Source organism: Saccopteryx leptura, chromosome 2 (assembly GCF_036850995.1).
Source record: "Saccopteryx leptura isolate mSacLep1 chromosome 2, mSacLep1_pri_phased_curated, whole genome shotgun sequence".
Taxonomy (NCBI): Eukaryota; Metazoa; Chordata; class Mammalia; order Chiroptera; family Emballonuridae; genus Saccopteryx; species Saccopteryx leptura.
In genome coordinates, this window is record NC_089504.1 from 132,911,094 (window position 1) to 132,926,550 (window position 15,457).

Consider the following 15,457-nt stretch of genomic DNA (forward strand, 5'->3'; position numbering starts at 1 on the left):
TTCCACAGGCAAATGAGATAAAAGACAGGATAAACAAATGGGACTATATCAAACTAAAAAGCTTTTGTACAGCTTCTTTCATGCATTTAGAATTAAGGAGGGGCCTTCAGGAAGATTACATGAAGGTGGGAGAAAGCAAGGCCAGAATCACATTACAAGGAACAGGGGTGAGGGGCTTTGTAAGCTCTGCTGAACTAGTGAGGTGGGAGCCTTTGATTCTAGGGAAACCCAGAAAGATTCTCCCGGTTGTGGAACAGAACATGTGAGTGGGTTTTGGTGCCTCGTGTGTTTGTTTTTTACTCATTGGCCGGTACGAGTCTAGAATAAAGGATGGCCCACCAGTTCTTGGTTCCGTTGTTTCATTACTATCTGTCCGAATCAAATGTGAACCTGCACGGGTCAGGCAGCTGTAGTGGTGGTGGCTGCAGCTACTGACTTTACATATGACATTGTACCTACAGAGGCAGTGACATCAGCTACTTTTTCCAAGACCCCTGACTAACCTATATAAACCCTGCTCCATCCCTCCCTGGCTAATGCTCAGTCTGACTCGTTCGGCCTGCACCCAAGTTTTTAAATAAATTTTCCTTTTGGAACATACCAGCCTTGTGTTGTCATTTCAACTTTCCCTAGTGCCCACCCATAGACCTGGGAAGGGGTTTAGCCTGTCAGCTATCTCGTATGGGATAAGGCAGTCCAGCTGGAGTTCTCTCCAGGTCTGACCTAGTCGGGGGTTTATACAGACCTGCCAGTTGCCAAGGGGAACTGAAAATAGGCTTTTCCCCCTCCCCAGTGGACCAGCGCATGGTTTCAGCCTTTCACATTGTTTATTGATTGCTTATCATATGTGTCTTGACTGGGAAAACCCAGGGTTTCAAACTGGCAACCTCAGCATTCCAGATCGATGTTTTATCCACTGTGTCACCACAGGTCAGACTACCTCTATAACTTTCTTTTTTTTTTTTTTTTTTCAGAGACAGAGTCAGAGAGAGGGATAGATAGGGATAGACAGACAGGAACGGAGAGAGATGAGAAGCATCAATCATCAGTTTTTCGTTGCAGCACCTTAGTTGTTCATTGATTGCTTTCTCATATGTGCCTTGACCATGGGCCTTCAGCAGACCAAGTAACCCCTTGCTCGAGCCAGCGACCTTAGGTCCAAGCTGGCGAGCTTTGCTCAAACCAGATGAGCCTGCACTCAAGCTGGCGACCTCGGGGTCTTGAACCTGGGTCCTCCGCATCCCAGTCCGATGCTCTATCCACTGTGCCACCACCTGGTCAGGCTTTTTCTTTTTTAAGATTTTATTTATTGATTTTTACAGAAAGAGGAGAGAGTGGAGCGAGAAGTATCAACTCATAGTTGCTTCAGTTTAGCTGTTCATTGCTTGTTTGTTGTATATGCTTTGACCAGGCAGGCCCAGGTTTTTGAATCTGCGACCTCAGCATTCCAGGTCAACCCTCTATGCACTGCGCCCCCACAGGTCAAGCCCTTTGTAACTTTCTAAGTAAACATTCTCTTATAATTTGAAAAAGAAAAAAAGTTATATGCCTGCAGCAGAACTACTTACCATCACCTGCCCACTTCAGAATTTATGGTCAGATTACCTGTGAGGTTACACTCCATAGAACTCCTTTTTTTTTTTTTTTTCAGAGAAAGAGAGTCAGAGAGAGGGATAGTTAGGGACAGACAGATGGGAATGGAGAGAGATGAAAAGCATCAATCATTAGTTTTTTGTTGTGACACCTTAGTTGTTCATTGATTGCTTTCTTTTTTTTTCTTTTTTTTTTTTTTTTTCTGAAGCTGGAAACGGGGAGAGACAGTCAGACAGACTCCCGCATGCGCCCGACCGGGATCCACCTGCACGCCCACCAGGGGCAACGCTCTGCCCACCAGGGGGCGATGCTCTGCCCCTCTGGGACTTCGCTCTGCCTCGACCAGAGCCACTCTAGCGCCTGGGGCAGAGGCCAAGGAGCCATCCCCAGCGCCCGGGCCATCTTTGCTCCAATGGAGCCTTGGCTGCGGGAGGGGAAGAGAGAGACAGAGAGGAAGGAGGGGAGGGTGGAGAAGCAAATGGCCGCCTCTCCTATGTGCCCTGGCCGGGAATCGAACCTGGGTTCCCCGCATGCCAGGCTGACGCTCTACCGCTGAGCCAACCGGCCAGGGCCTTGATTGCTTTCTCATATGTGCCTTGACCGCGGGCCTTCAGCAGACCGAGTAACCCCTTGCTCGAGCCAGCAACCTTGGGTCCAAGCTGGTGAGCTTTGCTCAAACCAGATGAGCCCGCGCTTAAGCTGGCAACCTTGGGGTCTCGAACCTGGGTCCTCCGCATCCCAGTCCGACGCTCTGTTCTCTGCGCCACCGCCTGGTCAGGCAGAACTCCTTTTTTGTCCACAGTATTTTGAAATATAGTGCACCTCCTCAGTGCTCACCCTTCGCACCCCGCCTCTAGGGGCCTGCTGGGCCTTGCGTGCAGTTAGAGGTGTAGAAAGAGATGCAGCGGCGGCTCCCGAGGAGACTCGGCGTCACCCGGCACGGCCAGTGCCTCAGAGGAGGCTGTCACTGTGTCCCGGCACGGCCAGTGCCTCAGAGGAGGCTGTCACTGTGTCCCGGCGTGGCCAGTGCCTCAGAGGAGGCTGTCACTGTGTCCCGGCGTGGCCAGTGCCTCAGAGGAGGCTGTCACTGTGTCCCGGCGTGGCCAGTGCCTCAGAGGAGGCTGTCACTGTGTCCCGGCGTGGCCAGTGCCTCAGAGGAGGCTGTCACTGTGTCCCGGCGTGGCCAGTGCCTCAGAGGAGGCTGTCACTGTTCCTCCGACAGCGTAGGACTGGTCCTCTCAGGTGCTTGTGAGGAGGCCTTTCTGCTTACAGAAAAGACTCATCAGAATTTAGGGTATTAAAGAACAAAGTTAACCCCAGTAAACTTGAGGATCTAATTGACTTTATTAAGCAATTCATGAGTCTGGCAGCATCCCATTTAGCAATTAGAAGGGCATTCTGAGGGGTTGTTCAAAAATGAGAGGTTTTATAGTCAGAAAAAAGATGGGAGGAGAAAGTAAATAAAATAAAATAAAAAATTCTTTTTTTTAAAAAAAAGATTTTATTTATAGATTTTAGAGAAAGGAGAGAGAGAGAGAAAAAAAAGGGATGGGGGAGGGGAGAAATGGGAAGCATGAACTTGCTTCTTGCATGTGCCTTCACCAGGCAAGCGCAGGGTCTCAAACTGGCGACCTCAGCACTCCAGGTTGATGCTTTATCCACTGAGCCACCACGGGTCAGCAAAAAAGATTCTTAAAACAAAAATTTATATATTTTTTATTTTTTTAAAATGAAAAAACCAAAGAGGTTGATTCTTTCAGGCAAGGGCATCTTTCTTAAGGGGAAGGCAGGGGGTCTTATCCGGCATGTTACCTTTCTAGTGCTTTGCAGGATATTCCAAATAGATTGGTTTAAAATATCTCTCCTGGGAGAGGCTGTAACTTCAATTAGAATAGGTATTAGGTCTTTGTGTGTGTGTCTGTGTGACAGAGACAGAGAGAGGGACAGAGGGACAGACAGACAAGAAGAGAGAGATGAGAAGCATCAATTCTTTGTTGCAGCACCTTAGTTGTTCATTGATTGCTTTCTCATATGTGCCTTGACGGGGGGGGGGGGGGGGGGGGGTGAATCCTCGCTCAAGCCAGCAACCTTGGGCTTCAAGCCAGCAAGTTTTGGGCTCAAGACAGCAATCATGGGGTCATGTCAATGATCCTGTTGCAAGAAAACGACCCCAATGAAAGAGACACTCAGACAACTTAATTAATGAAGGAAGGAGAATTTATTAGGAACCTGAAGAGCACATGAGACTAGTAGCACCAAAGCACAAGCTCCATGAATTAGGTTTTCTTACAGGTTATATACCTTTACAGTATCCAAGCAATGGGCACGTGATTCCTCTGTTTAAAGTTTCCCAGGACTCAAGGAGAGGGGTGGAGGAGTTTCGATAGGGTCAGCAAAGGGGAAGGGTTTCCAGATCACTGGCTGTAGCTACATACAAATACTGCTTTTCTTGCTTTGTGTTGCAAGTGGCTCTAAGCAACCATTTAGAGAACTATAGAATGTAGTTAATTTATAACTGGCTGACTCTCAGTTATCCTTGCTGGCTCCTTTCCTTTGTATTCTTCTGGTTTCTCCTCTCTCAAAGCAGGAGGGAGGCTTGCTCCCTCCTCAATCCCACGTTCAAGCTGGTGAGTCCACGCTCAAGCTGGTGACCTCTGGCCACCTCGGGGTTTTGAACCTGGGTCCTCCGTGTCCCAGTCCAACACTCTATCTGCTGTGCCACCGCCTGATTGGGCTTCTCCGGAAAAATTCAGATGCAAATATAATTTGATTTTAGGCAACAGTATCCAGGAGGAGGGGCAGTTCTCTGTGAAGCATGGAAGAGGGGCTGTAGTATAGAGCTTGGGCAGTCACAACTGAGCCCCAGGGCTGGGACAGTAGGTGCTATCAGCCATCCCAGCTGTTTGAAATTCTGATAGTCTCCCAGGAGATGGATCATTACAAAGAGCATCCTGCTCTGGTGCCTCCACACTAAAGGAAATTCACCCTTCCCCTCCCTAAAATGTCATGGGCTGTTCTGTCTTACTTGAGACCCGGTCAAAACAAGAACAGGAACTACCTGAGCGTTGCCCATCAGGAGCTCTGGTCCCTCAGAAAAGACAAAGGTAAAGGAGTCAGTTGACAAACTAAGTGTGATGTTGTTTGTTGTACTGTATCAGGGCTTGTGGCCCTGACGTCCTACAGGTGTATTTATTCCTTCACACAGGACCAGCTGGCCAAGGAGGAGCACAATAGCGCTCTGAATCTTGCTAAGATCAACACACAATGGAGAACCATTCTTCGAGAAGTCAAGACCAGAGAGCTTCAAAAGGACATTGAGATCCCAGCCAAACTTTTAAACGAGTGTTGGACTGCAGGGACAGCATCATCAAGGTAGGTGTTCTCCCAAGGAAACACCTGATATGGTTGCCTTAATCTCTTCTCTTAATAGAATGGGCCTAGAAAATTAGTTACTCAAATTTTTTTTAAGTGAAGGAGAGAGAGGGGGATAGACACGAGAAGCATCAACTTGTAGTTGTGCCACTTTAGTTGTTCACTGATTGCTTTCCTCATATGTGTCTTGATTGGAGAACTCCAGCCAAGCCTGCGACCTTGGACTCAAGCCAGCGACCTTGGGGTCATGTCTATGATCACAAGCTCAAGCCAAGGACCCTGCACTTAAGCCAGATGAGCCTGCGCTCAAGCCGCGACCTTGGGTTTTGAGCCTGGGTCTTCAGCGTCCCCATCTGATGCTCTATCCACTGTGCCGCCACTTGGTCAGGCGGTATTAGGTCTTGGTGGGGCTTAGCAAAAGTGAGTACATCTTGGGGCTGTTGTTTCTTATTAACAACAGGTTCAATATCCCCAACGTCATCAGGGTCTTCTCACATTTCCCCATTCCAACTTTCAAGGTCTCATTCCTTCCCAGTCAATGTCCTGGGAGTTCAATTTCTGTTGTAATCCAGACAGTTAGCCAGAGATTCTACCATTTGATTTTCAGCAGCCTCAGCTGTGCAGCTACAGATGATAAAGGTCTTCCTGAGGGCACACATGAAAGCTTTCAGGTCATTTATGTGACACTTGAGCTAAGAGTTTGGATCTTTAAATTCTTTCTTTCCTTACTTTGTCCAGTAACAATAGTAGCAACCAGCTAATTCTGTTATTTTTGTTAATTAGCCAAAAAATGGTAGCAAGTATCTTATACATAGTCACCAGATCCTTGCTTCTTACAAGCGGTTGGTTAGGAAGGAGTAAGCAATGGTGATATTTTTCGTGTCTCTATGCTAGAGCATGCCATCTCTTCATTATTAGAAATAGAGTTGTTAGCAACTTTAAATCTATTCAGATTAGAGAACAAATACCAGAAACCTCAGAACCAATTCAGAAAACTCATTTAAAATTCTGTTCATCTAGAACCATTCCCAATACCAATGAAAATCTGTATATGTCAGGGTTCTCCAGCAAAAACAGAATCAATAAGATATTTTAGCCCTTCGATCGTCGATGTTCACTGTTGCTGGGCCTTCCCGGGCCTTCTGCCTCACGCCACAGCAGAGTTCTCGTCTGTTTAATTCCCTCCCCCACTTTTATTGGACACTTCCGGGTCTGGCGTCACCCTGGAAGCCCGTGACTTCCGGGGGCATGGGCTTCCCAGGTTCTGCTAGGCCGCAGGGGTCTCAAACTCAACTCAGCATGTGGGCCGCAGAGCAAGATCACAGCCGTTCAGCGGGCCACACTAGGTCTACAAAAGGCAACTGTTACGCAACACTTTTCTCACTGCAGTTGAAAACAAAAAAAAATCAGTACAACAAGCACAATCGTACATGCAGTTTACTCAGTGTCACAAAACGACCAGAAACTGTAGTTCGCATCACAACTGCTGTTAACTAAGCTAATATCTAGCTAGGATGCTAGAGAAATGAAAAATACAAGTAGGCCCCTAGGCTTACTTAATTTTATCCAAAATATTTTGAACTTCGTGGATTAGTCTGCAGGCCGCACAAAATTGTTCGGCGGGCTGCGAGTTTGAGACCCCTGTGCTAGGGAGAGCTGCGCTTCTTAGAGCAAGTTCCGTGGAGCGGGGCGTGTCGCGGACTGCCAAGTTCCTGACCAGCATGAGGCAAGAGTTCCACAGAGGAACTTGTAGCCACAATCCCCACTGCTTCAGGCTTAGAAGTCTTGATGGAGCTACAGGAAGGGAGAAAAGAGCCCTTTGGAGAAGGCATGGCTTCCAGAGAAGAGAAGGCGAAGAGCACTCACAGGGTGCTCAGAATAAGTCAGCTGGACGCGCTTGAACTGAACAAGGCCCTGGAGCAGCTGCTTTGGTCCCAGGTCACTCACTCAGTGCTTCCACATCTTCCAGCCAGGATTGTTAGCTCGGTTTGAACCTGAGATGAAAACCCTCTTGTGGCTTTTCTTGTGGCGATTCACTGTTTACTGTAAAAACGCCACTGTGGGACAGTCCGTTTTAAATATTCAGTACAAGAATGATTTCTCCCTGACCTTGGGATACCAGCCGCCGAGTAAAAACCAAAAGCTCTGGTATGCTGTCTGCACAGTTGGCGGGACATGGTTAGACGAACGCTGCTACGACCTGTTTCGAAACCGTCACCTCGCATCATTTGGGAAAGCCAAGCAGTGTGTAAATGTTCTGGTCGGACTTTTGAAGTTAGGGGGGTTGATTAACTTCTTAATTTTCCTCCAGAGGGGCAAGTTTGCACCGTTGACGGAACGTCTCCTAGGCATTAGATCCGTGTTCTGCAAGCCCCAGCACGTCCGTGAGGTGGGCTTTGACTATATGAACAGGGAGCTTCTCTGGCATGGTTTTGCAGAGTTTCTCATTTTTCTCTTACGGCTCATCAATGTCCAAAAGTTGAAAGCCAAGTTATCTTTGTGGTGCATCCTGGTTACTGGTGCTCCTAACGGTGACAGTTCATTGGCCACCAGCGGCAAGCAGTGTTCCCTGTGTGGAGAGTGGCCCACCATGCCCCACACGATAGGCTATGAGCATATTTTCTGCTACTACTGTGCAAAGAGCAGCTTCCTGTTTGACATGTACTTTGCCTGTCCGAAGTGTGGGACAGAGATGCACAGTGTGCAGCCGCTGAAGTCGAGCATTGAGATGTCAGAAGCTAATGCTCTTTAGAAGCTAAAATGGTTTCCTCTGCGGAAAAGTGTGTTACGTTTAAGTTCTTACTATTAGTCACCCTGAGTCTGCCAGTTAGGAGTCTTTCCCAAGAACAAGTGCTTCTCAGCCATCATATTCTGTTCCTTGCCAGTCATGACTACAGTCTAATCACTGCAATCCACAGGATTCTAAATATAATCTATAAATGGGAATGTAGTGTTTTCTTTAATGATTGTGTTTAGTTTTTAATGTCAAGAATAATTGTCAGGTGACCACCAGCAATGCTTCTTCGCTCTGCTACTACCTAGAGAAAGGATAGACTGTGAAAATGAAAGGTTTGGGATGAGCATGCATTTATTTTCAGACATGGTGTTATAACATCATATTCCAACAGTGATAAGACCCTGTTGTTTTAAACCTTCTGATCTGATGGCCCAGTTGTAATTTTAAGCTTTTCTCTGAAGCCTGTTGTCCCCATTGTCAGGCAGAGTGATGGCCATGAGAAACTGCAGACTTTTGTCCTACGAGCTTGCTGATACCACTGGACTAGGCCATCTTGCCTGACAGCTCAGTCCAGTCCAGCAGCTCATTGTAATGAGCTCAAATGTGGGTGACATCCCCTCACGTGAACCACGTAAACCTAAGTGAGAGAGGAGGCAGGTCAGTGTCAGCACGGTGAATGAGGTGCTGGTACAGGAATGGTGGGTGGCGGGCAGCTGGACACCGGTTCCCTCCTAGAGTCACTGCTTCCTTTCTTAATACCCATGGTCTGCATACAGTCTTAACATTTTATCAGCAATCTAGTTTGATAAGAATGTAAATAAGGAACTGAATGGTGATCTTAGATTGCAGATTTGAATGGATTAAATAAAGTCAAGATTTTGTTACACCAAAAAAAAAAGATATTTTATCATTATTAATTATTAATTATTATTATTATTAGAGCTGAGAAGTCCAAAATGTTAGGTCACCAAAGGAGGGATGCACAAGGCCTGGTGAATTTTATTTTATTTTATTTTATTTATTTATTTTTTTGTATTTTTCTGAAGCTGGAAACAGGGAGAGACAGTCAGACAGACTCCCGCATGCGCCCCACCGGGATCTACCTGGCACGCCCACCAGGGGGCGACGCTCTGCCCACCAGGGGGCGATGCTCTGCCCCTCCGGGGCATCGCTCTGTTGCGACCAGAGCCACTCTAGCGCCTGGGGCAGTGGCCAAGGAGCCATCCCCAGCGCCCGGGCCATCTTTGCTCCAATGGAGCCTCCGCTGCGGGAGGGGAAGAGAGAGACAGAGAGGAAGGAGAGGGGGAGGGGTGGAGAAGCAGATGGGCGCTTCTCCTGTGTGCCCTGGCCGGGAATTGAACCCGGGACCTCTGCACACCAGGCCGACGCTCTACCACTGAGCCAACCGGCCAGGGCCTGGCCTGGTGAATTTTATAAGAAGTTTACTTTATATATCTGCAAACAGGTGGGCTGAGACTCTAGTGGCGTCAGCAGAGAGAGGATGAAAAGCATCCTGTATAGGACTGAGTTTGGCTGTATTTCTGGGGGAAACTTCTGTTACCTGTGACTGTTTAAACAATGGGGGAGAAGGGCAATGCTGGGTAAGTAGAGAATGTTCAAATAAGTGATGGGGGATGACTGTCAGGATGCCCCAGTGTTGGATGGAGATAAGATATTAATCAGGATCACTCAGGTAGAGAGTCACGGAAACTACCCTGGCCCTGGGTCACCTAAAGCTCAACCTGGCTAATTGAGGCTTATTGTTAATGAGTCCTGGACCTGAACGTAACACTAAGATCTTCAATGAACAAACTAAAATTTGATGTTGCTTTTTTAAAAAAAACTGTGTTAAAGGGAAAACCACAGACCTGGCCAGTTAGCTCAGTGGTAGAGCGTCAGCCTGGCATGCAGGTGTCCCGGGTTCGATTCCCAGCCAGGGCACACAGGAGAAGCGCCCATCTGCTTCTCCACCCCTCCCCCTCTCCTTCCTCTCTGTCTCTCTCTTCCCCTCACGCAGCCGAGGCTCCACTGGAGCAAAGTTGGCCCGGGCACTGAGGACGGCTCCATGGCCTCTGCCTCAGGCACTAGAATGGCTCTGGTAGCAACAGAGCAACGTCCCAGATGGGCAGAGCATCACCCCCTGGTGGGTATGCCGGGTGGATCCTGGTCGGGCGCATGCGGAGTCTGCCTGACTGCCTCCCTGTTTCCAACTCCAGAAAAATACAAAAAAATAATAATAATAAAATAAAAAGTGATTAAAAATTAAAAAAAAAAGAGAGAGAGAAAACCACAGACCTAAAGTGTTAGTTGTGCTAAAAGCCTATGATACCAAATGTTGGGCAGATAAAATATATTATGCTCACTTTGTTAAAGATGGTGCTGCCCACATGGAAGCCCGTCACCCAGGTGATATTAATGTGGTTGTGGGCGGGCTGTGGGCAAGCAGGATCCTTGTAGCCTGGGGCTTGGTTTTTGGACTAAGCCTTTCCCACCCTTTTGATGTGGGATGGTGCAATCCCATCATGCCTCAGATAAGTGACTTTGTATTAGAGACTTCCCTATTTTGTATATTGGATTAAAGATTTTGATTTCTGCACTATAAAGTGGGGCAGACCAGGAGCTTGCTCTCTCGGTTTTTGAGATTAGCATTAGAGAAGAGAGCAGAGAGGAGAGCAGAGAAAGGCCAGGTGGAAGAGGCCAGGAGAAGCAGCCAAGATGGTGGAGTGCTGCCTGACCAGGTGGTGGCACAGTGGATAGAGCGTCGGACTGGTATGCAGAAGACCCAGGTTTGAGACTCCGAGGTCGCTAGCTTGAACGCGGGCTCATCTGGTTTGAGCAGAAGCTCACCAGCTTGGACCCAAGGTCGCTGGCTCGAGCAAGAGGTTACTCGGTCTGCTGAAGGCACAAATGAGAAAGCAACTGATGAACAACTAAGGTGTCACAACGAAAAACTGATGATTGATGCTTCTCATCTCTCTCTGTTCCTGTCTGTCTGTCCCTGTCTATCCCTCTTACTGACTCTCTCTCTGTAAAAAAAAAAAAAAAAAAAAAAAAAAAAAAAAAAAAGATGGTGGAGTGCTGAGAGAGAAGCCAGTTTGTGCAGAGTTTGTGCAGGGAGAAGGAAGGAGATGGGGAACAGAGGTGAATAAGTCTGGTGAGCTAGAAACCTTTGATTCTAGGAAACGGATAAGTCAGTAGCTTTGTGAGCACTGAATGAGTAGGTTTTGGAGCCCAGTGTGTGTATTTCTTGCCTGCCTAGTGCAAGCTAGGATTAAAGCTAATGGCCTACCAGTTCGTGGCTCCATTGTTTCATTACTGTCTGTCCGAATCTAATGCGAACCTGCATGGGCCAGGCGGCTGTGATGGTGGCCGTGGATACTGGCCATACACCAAACCTAATTTTTTTTTTTAAAAATTTTCCAGTTACAGTTGACATTCAATATGATTTTATGTTAGTTTCAGGTGTACTGCATAGTGATTAGACAATTATATAACCCCCCAGTTAATTCAGATACCCATCAGGCACCATACACAGTTATTATAATATTAACTATATTCCCTATCTAGTACTTTACATCCCTGTGACTATCTGTAACTACTAATTTGTACTTCTTGAGAGCTTGTTTGGAGGTTCTAGCAGGAGAGTACAGCTACTCGTATACCCTTGACCAAAGAACGGTCTTTTCCTCTATTGGGGAAGGTTGTCCTCTTTAACCTAGAGTGCAGGGTGGGGAGGGACGCACATGGAGGGGTGAGAGAGAAAGGGGTCACTCACCTAGCCAGCCAGATCAGCCAGATCAACCCTGGTGATCAATGAAGTGACAGATGTCTCAGCCAGATTGCCCTCACATCCCAATTTTTTTTCTTTTTTTTTTCTTTTTTTTTTTTTATTTATTCATTTTAGAGAGGAAAGAGAGAGAGACAGAGAGGAGGAGCTGGAAGCATCAACTCCCATATGTGCCTTGACCAGGCAAGCCCAGGGTTTCGAACCGGCGACCTCAGCATTTCCAGGTCGACGCTTTATCCACTGTGCCACCACAGGTCAGGCCTCACATCCCAATTTTACTTTGTAATCCCATCACCTTTTCACCCAGCTCCCCCAATCCTCCTCTCCTCAAATCTAGATTTAATACCTAACCTAATTGCAGTTTTGGCTTCTTACAGGAATGGAATTTTAAGCCAGTCAGTTTGGAATTTCCAGATCCACACTAGTAAACTAATCTGCTTGATAAGACCACCCTGCCTAAGGGAAAGTTACCTTGCCTGAAATAATTGACTCTTCTTAGTCCCACCCTCTCTCTCCTATAAAAACTTTTCATTTTGTACAACCTTTCTAAGCACCCTTCTAGTTGCTAATGGGATGCTGCCCAATTTGTGAATTGCTTAATAAAACCAATTAGATCTCCAAATTTACTTGGTTGAGTTTTGTTTTTTTTAACAATTGTGTATAAATGAAATTGTAAGCATGTATTACTTCTGTTCTATTGTCAATAGACATTTGGGATTCTAGTTTAGAACTATTTCTAATAGTGGAGCTGTGAATATTCTTGTACATGCTTCTTGGAGTACATGTGCATACATTCATATGGGTGTGTGCATGTACATACTGATTCACAAGTCATGCAGATATTAAACTTCGTCAGATGGACAGCTATTTTCCAAAGTGGTGTGTCAATTTGCATTCCCACCAGCAGCGTATAAGTGTTCTTGTTGCATGAGAGTCCTTGTTGCTCCACATTCTCCCCAATACTTGATATTTTCAGTCTTTTATATTTAACAAAAAGATTTTTAAATTAATTTGAGCCTGACCTATGGTGGTGCAGTGGGTGAAATGTCAACCTGGAATGCTGAGGTCACTGGTTCAAAACCCTGGGCTTGCTGGGTCAAGGCACATATGGGAGTTGATGCTTCCTGCTCCTTCCCCCTTCTCTCTCTCTTTCTCTCTCCTCTCTAAAATGAATAAATGCCTGACCTGTGGTGGCGCAGTGGATAAAGCGTCGACCTGGAAATGCTGAGGTCGCCGGTTCGAAACCCTGGGCTTGCCTGGTCAAGGCACATATGGGAGTTGATGCTTCCAGTTCCTCCCCCTTCTCTCTCTGTCTTTCTCTCTCCCTCTCTCTCTCCTCTCTAAAAAAATGAATAAAAATAAATAAATAAAATCTTAAATAATAATAATAACTTGAGAGAGAGAGAGTTATTTGTTGTTCCACTTAGTTGTACATTTATTGGTTGCTTCTTGCATTTGTCCTGACCAGGGATCAAAACCACAACCCCCAAGCCTGACCAGGTGGTAGAGCAGTGGATAGAGCTTTGGACTGGGATGTGGAGGACCCAGGTTCGAGACCCCGAGGTTGCCAGCTTGAGCGCAGGCTCATCTGGTTTGAGCAAGGCTCACCAACTTGAGCCCAACCAAGGTTGCTGGCTCAAGTAAGGGGTCACTTGGTCTGCTGTAGCCCCCCCGCCCCCAGTCAAGGTACATATGAGAAATCAATCAATGAACAACTAAGGAGCTGCAACGAAGAACTGATGTTTCTCATCTCTCTCCCTTCCTGTCTGTCTGTCCCTATCTGTCCCTCTCTCTGACTCTCTGTGTCTCTGCCACAAAAAGAAAAAACCCACAACCCCTTGGTGTATTGGGATGATGCTCCAACCAACTGAGCTACATGACCAGTTATTTTATTTTATTTTTTTTACAGAGACAGGGAGAGGGATAGATAGATAGGGACAGACAGACAGGAACGGAGAGAGATGAGAAGCATCAATCATTAGCTTTTTTCATTGCAACACCTTAGTTGTTCATTGATTGCTTTCTCATATGTGCCTTGACCAGGGAACTACAGCAGACCAAGTAACCCCTTGCTCAAGCCAGTAACCTTGGGTCCAAGCTGGTGAGCTTTGCTCAAACCAGATGAGCCTGCGCTCAAGCTGATGACCTTGGGGTCTTAAACCGTGGTCCTCCGCATCCCAGTCCGACGCTCTATCCAATGCGCCACCACCTGGTCAGGCAAGTCTTTTTTTTTTTTTTAAGATTTTGGCCCTGGCCGGTTGGCTCAGTGGTAGAGCGTCGGCCTGGCGTGCAGAGGTCCCGGGTTCAATTCCCGGCCAGGGCACACAGGAGAAGCGCCCATCTGCTTCTCCATCCCTCCCCCTCTCCTTCCTCTCTGTCTCTCTCTTCCCCTCCCGCAGCGAGGCTCCATTGGAGCAAAGATGGCCCAGGTGCTGGGGATGGCTCCTTGGCCTCTGCCCCAGGCGCTAGAGTGACTGGTCGCCACAGAGCGATGCCCCGGAGGGGCAGAGCATCGCCCCCTGGTGGGCGTGCCGGGTGGATCCCGGTCAAGCGCATGCGGGAGTCTGTCTGTCTCTCCCCGTTTCCAGCTTCAGAAAAATACAAAAAAAAAAAAAAAAAGATTTTATTTATTCAGCCTGACTAGGCAGTAGCACAGTCGATAGAGCATCAGCCTGGAGTGCAGAGGACCCAGGTTCAAAACCCTGAGGTCTCTGGCTTGAGCACAGGCTCATCCTGCTTGAGTGCAGGATCATAGACATGACCTCATGGTCACTGGCTGGAGCCCAAAGGTTTCTGGTTTAAAGCCCAAGTTTGATGGCTTGAGCCCAAGGTTGCTAGCTTGAGCAAGGGGTCACTGGTTTGGCTGGAGACCCCTGGTCAAGGCACATAGGAGAAAGCAATCAATGAACAACTAAGGTGCCTAACTAGGAGTTGATGCTTCTCATCTCTCTCTGTTAGGCAGATAAAATATATTATGCTCACTTTGTTAAAGATGGCGCTGCCCACAGCCTGACCAGGCAGTGGCGCAGTGGATAGGGCGTTGGACTGGGATGCGGAAGACCCAGGTTCAAGACCCCAAGGTCGCCAGCTTGAGCGCAGGCTCATCTGGTTTGAGCAAAGCTCACCAGCTTAGACCCAAGGTCACTGGCTCGAGCAAGGGGTTATTTGGTCTGCTGTAACCCCACGGTCAAGGCACATATGAGAAAGCAATCAATGAACAACTAAGATATTGCAGTGAAAAACTAATGATTGAAGCTTCTCATCTCTCTCCGTTCCTGTCTGTCTGTTCCTAACTATCCCTCTCTCTGTCTCTGTAAAAAAAAAAAAAAAAAAAAAAAAGATGGCGCTGCCCACGTGGAAGCTTGTCGCCCAGGTGATTGCTTGGGATGGGCGTGGTTGTATTAATGTGTGTTGGGGCGGGCTGTGGGCAGGTAGGATCCTTGTAGCCTGGAGTTTGGTTTTAGGATCAAGCCTTTCCCACCCTTTTTGATGTGGGGTGGACTTTGTATCAGAGACTTCCCTTTTGTATATTGGATTAAAGGTTTTGATTTCTGCACTATAAAGTGGGGCAGACCGGGAGCTTGCTCTCTTGGTTCCTGAGATTAGCATTAGAGAGGAGAGCAGAGAAAGGCCACGTGGGGGCCAGGAGAAGCAGCCAAGATGGTGGAATGCTGAGTGAGAAGCCAGTTTGTGCAGAGTTTGTGCAGGGAGAAGGAAGGAGATGGGGAACAGAGGTGAATAAGTCTGGTGAGCTAGAAACCTTTGATTCTAGGAAACTCGGATAAAGTCAGTAGCTTTGTGAGCACTGAATGAGTGGGTTTTGGAGCCCAGTGTGTGTTTTTACTTGCCCGCCGGGTGCAAGCTAGGATTAAAGGTGATGGCCCACCAGTTTTTGGCTTTGTTGTTTCTTTACCGACTGTCTGAATCCAATTACAACCTGCATGGGCCAGGTGGCTGTGATGGTGGCT

General features: G+C 47.4%; 1 protein-coding gene across 1 annotated transcript; it reads left to right on the forward strand.

Moving 5' to 3' along the window:
- The first annotated feature begins 6,622 nt into the window (after positions 1-6,622).
- LOC136394936 (peroxisome biogenesis factor 2-like) lies at positions 6,623-8,579 on the forward strand. The gene is given in 2 exon segments (XM_066368819.1): positions 6,623-6,903; positions 6,905-8,579. Coding segments are annotated over 2 exon segments (963 nt in total). The 5' UTR covers positions 6,623-6,753; the 3' UTR covers positions 7,718-8,579.
- The last annotated feature ends 6,878 nt before the right edge of the window (positions 8,580-15,457 follow it).